Source organism: Rosa chinensis, chromosome 7, assembly GCF_002994745.2.
Source record: "Rosa chinensis cultivar Old Blush chromosome 7, RchiOBHm-V2, whole genome shotgun sequence".
In the NCBI taxonomy this organism is placed as follows: Eukaryota; Viridiplantae; Streptophyta; class Magnoliopsida; order Rosales; family Rosaceae; genus Rosa; species Rosa chinensis.
Genome location: NC_037094.1, coordinates 17,317,364 through 17,326,630, shown reverse-complemented (window position 1 = coordinate 17,326,630; position 9,267 = coordinate 17,317,364). Strand labels below are relative to the sequence as shown.

The 9,267-nt window shown below is 37.2% G+C and overlaps 1 protein-coding gene across 1 annotated transcript; it reads right to left on the bottom strand.

Annotated features, from left to right (window-relative positions):
• Positions 1–4,874: 4,874 nt before the first annotated feature.
• LOC112179280 (dehydration-responsive element-binding protein 1E) lies at positions 4,875–5,857 on the bottom strand. Its single transcript, XM_024317651.2, has one exon. It carries the CDS (start codon positions 5,789–5,791, stop codon positions 5,066–5,068), a length of 726 nt encoding a protein of 241 aa, XP_024173419.1. The 5' UTR covers positions 5,792–5,857; the 3' UTR covers positions 4,875–5,065.
• Positions 5,858–9,267: the final 3,410 nt, after the last annotated feature.

The following is a 9,267-nucleotide window of genomic DNA, read 5'->3' as shown; positions in this document are numbered from 1 at the left end:
ATTTTCTTTATATATATATATATATATATATATATATATATTGATTCTATTCAAAACTTTGCTCTTTGTGTGTTGAGTACTGTATGTCTCCGTCCTGGAAATATACTAGCAGAAGCAAGGATTTTTGGGGGGTAGGGTTGTGCTTATATCTAGCCCAGTACATTTTTCATTCAGGGAAAAACCTATTTCAGAAACGCATGAATTGTGGCATTTACTTAAAATGTCAATGATCATACAAGTCTTCCCTTCAGACAAAATTGTTGTGACATTTACAGATTAGATTTCAGAATATGAACTTTTGCTATGTCAGTTTTGAAGAGAACATGTTCATTTTCATTGTATTACTATCATTTATGGTAGCAAGAAGAAAACCAGAATAGGGGTTACTGTAGTTTATGAATAGTAACTCCCTAAGGAACAGTGTGCTTCTAATCTCCAAACCAGTAAGAATAGCTTATGAACAATACTCCTCTTCGGAATAGTGTGCTTCTAATTCTAGACTTCTACTCTGACCGCTGTTTTTCTTCTTACCGTAGAAAGAAAGTTTCTTTTGAGTCTAATCTCCAAACCTGAGTAGCATGTTACAATCAATGAATCCACGGATCTTTTATTCGATAGTAAAGAGATCCAAATCTGTTTGTTGCAATATAAGGTCTATAACTTTAGTGAGGATATGGTTATGTAAAGCTTTATCCATTTTATTTTTTGTAGGTTTTGGGATTTGCTTTGTTCATACCTAAGAAGATAAACAAACTGTAATTAACTACTTCTAGATTGTTTGTATATTTCCTCCTTTTTTATTTATTTTACATTTCTTGCTTCTTCTGCATAATCAACTTAACTGGGATTCTGCATGTACAGTCTATGGATCTGCAGATGAGTCCACTTCAGTTGAAGATGCATTTGAGTCAGCCAGTGAATTAGATTAGTGCTAAACCCCCATTGTAGAAACTTGATATCACCTTCATTAAAATACCATTCTTTCTCTTTACTAGCTTGATTAAAATAACAGTTGTTGTAATATGTAAAATTATTATTGTATTATATTATGTAGATCATGATTTGATGAGAAAAAAAAAATAATTAAACCAGCAGCATCGCGCGGGAGAATTTTCTAGTAATCTTAATTGGGCTACTTGATAACATTTTGATGAAAGAAATAGTAAGAGTAATATAAGTTCCAGGCTTACAGCTAAAAGCCTAAAACATTCTGTAAATCTTATTTATAGTAGTAATCTTATATTGTTTTGAGCTTGTTGTGGCTTTGAGTATGCCCGTCATTCTTGGTCATTCAACACATTCACTTAGATACTATGGCTTGGGGCTGGAAAATGGTGTCTACAAAGTCAAACTCCAGTTTGCAGAACAACAAATCCTAGATACTCCAAGGAAAAATCTTGGGAGACGTGTATTAGATATATTTCATAGCTTCTCTATTTATATTGTTTTAAGGGAATTCTAGTTTCGAAGGATTTTGATATACGAAAGGAGGTAGGTGGGAAATCTTTGCAAGCCGTTCAGAAGGAATACAAGGCCCTAGCTCACACAACTACCTTGAAATTCATCTCTTTTGGGCTGGAAAGGGGACTTGCTGCGTACCTGAGGTTGGTACTTATGGACCTGTTATTTCAGCCATCAGTGCTACACCGGGTAATAACAATATAGCGCTCAAATTTCAGTTGCAAACTAAGCATATACATTCAGGTTCTGATGGATGTTATTACAAAGTGCTTCTATGCTGTTTGTTGACTGCAATGCTTTTATACTTGCATATTTCCCACCTACTATAGTTCCGAACCATCCAACTAGTAGGAAGAATAGGACGGGGCTGATTGTGGGGATTGTTGTTGGTGGTGGAGTACTTTTGATTCTATTGTTGTTGGTTTTCTGTATTTTTCAAAGAAGAAAAAAGGATTAACACCAGTAAAAATGAAGGTATATCTGGTTGCCAAGGTCTCATTTTTACTAATCGTATATCTGGTAATGAGTATATCAATTTTACAGATTAAACTATTATTCTTATTCTTTGTTAATAGGGTACTCTTAATGATGGAAGAGTAATTGCCGTGAAGCAATTGTCTGCAGCATCCTAGCAAGGAAAAAATGAGTTTCTCCCTTGTGTGTTCTTGCAGGCAACGTATTAAGCTCCCCCCTTCTTGATTTTATGTCATGCTTGATTGTATTATTTGGTACTAATTCACTTTATTCTTTGAGCCCATTTTTGCTGCAGTACAGTGACTAAGAAGAAGTTGAGGCAGAGAATTTGGAACCTGCTAAGTACATTATGTATTCAAATGGTTTTTGATTTGGTCGACCCACAAATAGAAGTCCTGAAACACTGCCAAGTGTTAAATAAGGTATTTTGTAGTTGATTAGGTGTTTTGTGAAAATTACTTTGGATATTGCTAGAAGCCTAGAACATGGAAATTACTGACATTATCTGTATAGATGTTTTCATACTTAGGAGATTCATCTATCTGTTAGTGTATCTAGCTATGTTGTTCCATATATGATTACTTACGAATTCAAAATGAATAGAGGAAAATTCTTATAAATAAATCCTTTTTGGATGATGAACAAATACTCAAGTAGTATATGTATACATGAGCCTTGATTGAAATTTAGGAAATTGATGAACATATTACTGGTATATAGATGAGCTTAAGTTTTTCTTTCTAAGTTGAAATTATAGGATTGGGGTTTAATGCAAACTGCAGATAAGAATCAGTGGTTTCAGAATCTCAAATATACAAGTACTTTGCTCTCTCAAAAGTGCAGAATTATATAATTCATGATTCTTTCAATGATATCAGCTGATCGAGAATAGATTGTTCATGATCCACTAGTTTATTTTAGCTAACTGATCAAAATTCTCATCCTTACAGGTACTCGATAAGAATGGGGCTGCTCCAGCTAGAAGTGTTTTGGCGTGGATTCTAATATAAATTTGAAAGTATGCTTGGTAGCAGCTGTGGTTGATAATCTGGCCATTTTTTTTACTTCTAATGAAGGTGCTGCAGTGTTGGCATGGGTTGCTTTGGCTCATCTTTGTTTTTAAACAATCTTTGGTTGGTCTTAGAATTGTGATTGTTGGTTGGTTATAGATGATGGGTTTCGTAATATTTTTCAATTTATGATATTTGGTGAATTATACTAGCTTTGGTGTGCAATCCACACCTTTTTTTTTATTATTTTTTTTATAAATGAAATATTCTTTGCGACGGCAAAATATCCGTCGCAACTAATTCACCCCATTTTTTTTTTTAAATGACATATCTTTTTGCGACGGCAAAGTATCAGTCACAAATAGTTTAGCCATTGCGACGGCAGCAGTTTTCCGTCGCAAATATTTTTTGCAACGGAAATTTACCGTCGCAAATGGATCTTGTGACGCCACCTATAGCAACGCTAACATTTCCGTCGCAAAAGGCTAAATTTGCCGTAGCAAAAGCAATTGTCTTTAGTAGTGACGGTACTATAAGTGGATTCCTCTGTTATTATCAGAAATTGAAGTTTTATTGCAGAAACAGACATTGATGCGCTATACATTCTTGATCAGAGCTCTGTTTTGTTCACTACAAGAGAAAATAGCAAAAGTGAGGAATTTCATTGTGACAACCCAAAAATCATTGCAAAAACTTGGCAAATAGGAGGAAATTTCAGTTGTCGCACATGATCCCATCGGCGACAACCAATTTATCACATAAAGTAAGTATTTGCGACAAATTGACAGTTGTTGCCCATTTGACATTATGCGACACCCGATTCCTCCCAAAATGTCAATTAGGCGACAATTTCTATCAATTGTCGGTTAATGTTTGTGTGACAACTTTAACTTCCTCGTAAAAGATTAATTAGGCGACAACTCGTAGAAGTTATCGTTTAATGTTTATGTGACAACTAGATTTTTGTCGCAGAAGACTGATTTAGCAACAACTTATGTGAGTTGTCAGTTAATATTTATGTGACAACTTTAACTTCCTCACTGAAAATCAATTGGGTGACAACTTTAACAGATCGTCGCTTAATGTATATGTGACAACTTGAACTTCCTAATTGAAAACTAATTAGGCGACGACTTCTACAAGTTGTCGGTTGATATTTATGTGACAACTTTAATTTTCTCGTAAAAGACCAATTATGTGACAATTTCTACGGGTTGTCGGCTAGAGTCCTCCATCTAGCAGTCATTGTAAGTCATATACAAGGACACTGAAACAGTGTCCTCTTTTCCCTACTATGACACATAAACTGTGTCCTTAAAGCCCAACATTATTGTCCTCGTAAGTCGTAACCAATATAGGACACCTAAAATATGTTTTTATATCAAGAAAAATGTGTCCTCTTTACCTTACTAGGACACAATTTGTGTCTTGAAAATGGAAAAAGAAGAGTTATCCTTTGCCTACAAGGAGACATAAACCGTGTCCTTAAATGTTTAAAACCATCCAAAAAAAACAAATCTCACAAGCATTCTTAAAAGGGCCAAAACGAATATATTGGTCACCACTCACCACTCACCAAAATACACTATCACAATATGTATACAAATTAAGATCCGTTTGGATAATCAACTACAAAATGAAATTAAAAAAGTATGTTATAAAATCCTTAAGTCGACATGTGGTCTGCCACAAAAAAAACAACATTCAAACAGATTAAAAGAGCATATATAGTACCTACTTTATGCAGTCATAAACAGTATAAAACATATCAATATATCAAAATATAATCGATCAAGGAAATCAACTCATACCGTACTATGACAAACCCTATTTTTAATACTTTACTAGTTTTGTATAAGAATTAAGACGAGCGTCTCTGACCTGACTGTGATCACAAGATTACATAGAAATAAAAAGGCACAAGTCAAATTTTGTTGGGGGAAAGAGTAGTTCATAATTAGAAAATTTGTACATCATCCTACGTACTAAATCCAATGTCATTATATGAAGTGCTTCAGTGGAAAAAAAAAAAGAATAAAAAAATCATCGACAGAAATAAAAATACAATTTTCAAAGCAAGCTGGACACCTGTCCAATCTTGATGACGGACACGTGTTCTCTTAGAAGCTCCACAAGCTGAAATTTGATTCGCTGTCCACCTGATCGTCTGCCCAGTTCATACTGTCCAAGTAATGACGTGGCGGAGAGAGCAGTGGACCCTCCGCCATGCTAGTCAGCAATCTGGGCATGTCGAAGAGCCCCTCTTCATCCTCGTAGAAGCCATCATTCTTCTTCTCGTTGTCCATCTCAACATTCTCATCCTCATATTCCCTCTCGTTGTCGTCACAGCTGCTCGAGACGCCGCCGAACTCCTCAGGTCGAAATGTCTCAGCAGCCTCGGCGGCGGCCCTGCGAATGTCGAGCTGGTCTTTAGAAGCCGGAATGGGCAACCGCCACACTGAATCAGCAAAATTGAGGCATGCCTGCTTCCCCCTAAGGGCCAAAGCCGCCACATCGTGTGCCCGAGCGGCCATCTCAAGAGTTGGGTACGTCCCGAGCCATATTCTGGTCTTTTTGTTCGGCTCCCTGACCTCGCACACCCACTTGTTGTTGTTCCTGCGCCTCACGCCCCGGTAGACAGGGGGCCGAGTCTCCTTGAACACTCGCCTACCGGCTCGCTTCTTCGGCCTGCTCGAAGCAAGTATCACCGCTCCGTCGGAATGAGGTGAACGGCGAGTCGTGAAGCTCGTGTCAGATAAAGAAGACGACTCGGGCTTGTCGATGGAGGAGACTGATTCGAGGCTTTGCTGGTTGGAGTCTGAGAGCTGGTAATTGGAGCTATTCATCTGAGGGAGAGCTGGTTTTGGTTTTCTTGGCTGAGACTAGAGAGAGTAGTGTGAGTTGGGGAAAAGGCTTATGAAACAAAAACGACGAGTGGAAGGGCTTATATACATTTTGATGTGGGACCCGTGATTATGGGACTGGGACACGACAACACGCAGTGGGAGCGTGGGACAGGTGGCGGTAACGAGGCTAAGTTTTGGAAGTTGCTGAATTGCATTGAGGAAGTAACATTTTGAAATTGATTGGACTCGGACCCGGCACCCGGCACCTGGCGGGTGTTACTCAACTAAGTAGAAGTGTCTTTTCCGCATGCGGGAATATGGCTGTGAGTGAACACCGTGTGACGTGGCTGCTACCTGGGCCGTGCTGGACATGTACATAGCTAGGAGCCTATGAGTGTCACCCGTGTGATATGAAAAGGAGTTGATCCAGGAATCTACAGCTAGTGATCGGATAACTTTTTTTTTTATTTTTTTAAATCAATTCAGCGCTAGAGAAGGACTCAGCGTGCGAGATGAACTTTATTTTTATTTTTTTAATTGTGTGAGATCAGTAAGGCATGCTATATGAACTGAGTGAGGTGATCATTGCAATTTGCAGTTGTGGGGAGGGGTTGAATTCATCCCCATCTAAAATTAATGTTCTAAAAAATACTAGGCGCTAATTTGACGATACTTGGGCCTAGTGCCTAGAGGCTTAGGCAGAGATTAGGCTATTTTTCATCATTACTTTATTTTATTTTTATTGTATATTTTTAATTATTACTTTATTTTATTTTTATTTTATAATATATATATATTTATTTATTTATTTAAACAAGTGTGTGTTTTTCCTTTTAAAACTTTTTTTTTTCTTTTGGTTTTAATTATCTCTACTCCATCAGAATGTTATGACTGCAATTATATTAACTAACCTCATACTCGTGCGATGCACGTGTTATTGTTGAAATGAGGAGAACGTGAAAGTTTTTTTTCATCAACTTCCTCAAATTTATATTTTTTGTGCTTTTGTAGATTACCATAATAGCTCTTTCAGATTATTTTATTCTGATTTTTATTTTTATTGTAAAGAGCATTTATGAAAAATTAAAATTTGGTGAAGCCTTTGACACTAAATTTTGGCTTCCATTTATAGTAGTAGAGATAACTTAACCGCATAAATATCATTTTCTAGTTAAAGTGTGATTAGAAGAATGCAGATGCTTCGTGAACTCTCCCATTTTCCTCTCTGCACCCTCGCGTTCTCTACCTCTCTCCCGTCATCCTTCGTCTTCTCTACCTCTCTCCCGTCATCCTTCGTCTTCCTCTTGCCAAAATTGATCACCAAATTAATACCCTAAATCTTCGTTGTCTTCATCAAGGAAAGCTCTAATCATTGACTAGTTGATAAGTTTTGGTGATCAGAGTTAAGATTTGAATTCGATCTCTAGCTTTCTCTCTCATCAAGTTCATCACCGGAACCACAATTGTCCAATCAAGTCGTCAGCGATGTCACGCCCTGATTTTTAAACACAAATAAAAATCAACATATAATCTCATAATTATACATGCGTGATAGTTCAGCCATCAATACAAAATACCTGAAAATTTTTTTCCTTTTAACCCAAGTACATACTAATGCCCTGAACCCACAACGTTAATATATACTCCCTCCGCAAAGTCATATATTACACAAGTTTACGATTAAATTGCCAAAACAAAATAAACGTAAATGCTCCTCATAGCTTACTACAGCGGAAGTCATAACATTGGCAAAACCAACAAAATTTTCTTCCTACCCGTACTGCTGCCAACAAGCTACCTCAGCTTCAACCACGATTACCCTGACCTGCAGGATTAACCCCTACACCATTGAATAGTGTATCAGGTTGCCACACAACAAACCTTGTAAGTTTATGAAAGTTTATATGAGTAACTCATGAACCTCAATCAACAACTCACACCAATCAACTTAAGGAACAATGCAACCATAATTCTTTCCAATATTCCATGTCCTTTCCACCAAATGGACAACATAAGTCACTGCTATGACAAAGTACTATTTGCTAACTCAACAATCAATAAGAAAATTAAGTCTCATCTAGACAATAAAAGAAAGAATACTTTCGAGACTCTCTCTTAAACTACATAGTACACACTTATGAGTCTCCAGCAACCTCGACATTTACCCCCATAAGCTATAATGGCAGATAGACTAGAGCTCTAACTAATCATAACCACTCGCCTGGCCAAAGGCGTGATTCCCCATTTCTTTCCTTGGTCACCATCTGCGACCTGTCACCATCTGTGACATTTGATTTTCGGACCCCATCTGGTCTTCAAATCAAACGTTAAGTAAGTCGCACCCAACCTAAAAACGTTGCAATAATCTACTAAAAGCTTTCCCCTTCCTTGATCACTATCTGTGACTCTTGATACAAAGACCAATACAATTAAAATAAGTCATGCTTGACTCAAAAATATAACATCAAACTCAACACTTTTCAAACAATAGAAAACATTTTTTTTTCACAATATTGTTTTCCGAAAAGTCGCCTTCAACAATAATATGAACACAATCATGCATATTGTTCATCACATATCACTCACAAGAATATATATATATATCTTTCATGTAAATATATATATATATACATAGTCATTCGCTCAGGAATGCCTACTAATATCAACTATAGTTTGCAGTTAAATAAATAACGCCCAAAACAATAATGGTAACTCCGTTGGTAAATGAACATTGTAAGATTACTCACCTCTGAATCCTGCTACTTCTTTTATACAGAACAAAGCAGCACAACCACAAAATATCAGTCCAAGAGTACTTCGTCAAGTACCTAATCACATACGGTCTCAACTTAGTATATGAATCACAAGCCATTTAAGTCCAAAACCCCCGTTAGGAACTAAAATCTCCAAAAGTGACACCAATCAAGGTGAAACCACATCCGAGACCATCCAAAGTCTCCGAAATACTTCTACGATCGATATGTCAAAACCACAAGTCGATCGAACGCTCGAATCCTCACCGGTTAAATAATCGAACGGTTCGAAACCGTAAAATTCATAACATATTCATACGACCTCCAAAAATTACGTATTATATATTAAAACGCTTGTAACGACGAGTAAATGATATATATAACCAGAAACTGTCCCATACATTGCCGGAACACAAAGCGCCGTCACAGGCGATGGCACAACCACCATGGTCACCGCTGGCCAAAACTTAAAACCATCTTAATCAAACCGTCCAAAATGTCAAGAATACCAAGTAGAGCAACTTTAATACCTGAAGTTCGAACCAACTCAGGCTAGATTGACCAAAATCAAGCCCACAAGCCGAGATTACACTGTTCAATCCGAGTTGAACCGATTCCAACGTGAATCGATCAAAACTAACACCATGGGTCGAAGGAGGAGGCTTCTGCGAGATCAACAAGCTTGGTTTGAAGCCCCGCCGTCGTCGAAGATCGGAGAACCTA

What these genes read in the sequence shown, in the direction of transcription:
- LOC112179280 (XM_024317651.2), bottom strand. Translation starts at nt 5,791, where the DNA reads ATGAATAGCTCCAATTACCAGCTCTCAGACTCCAACCAGCAAAGCCTC.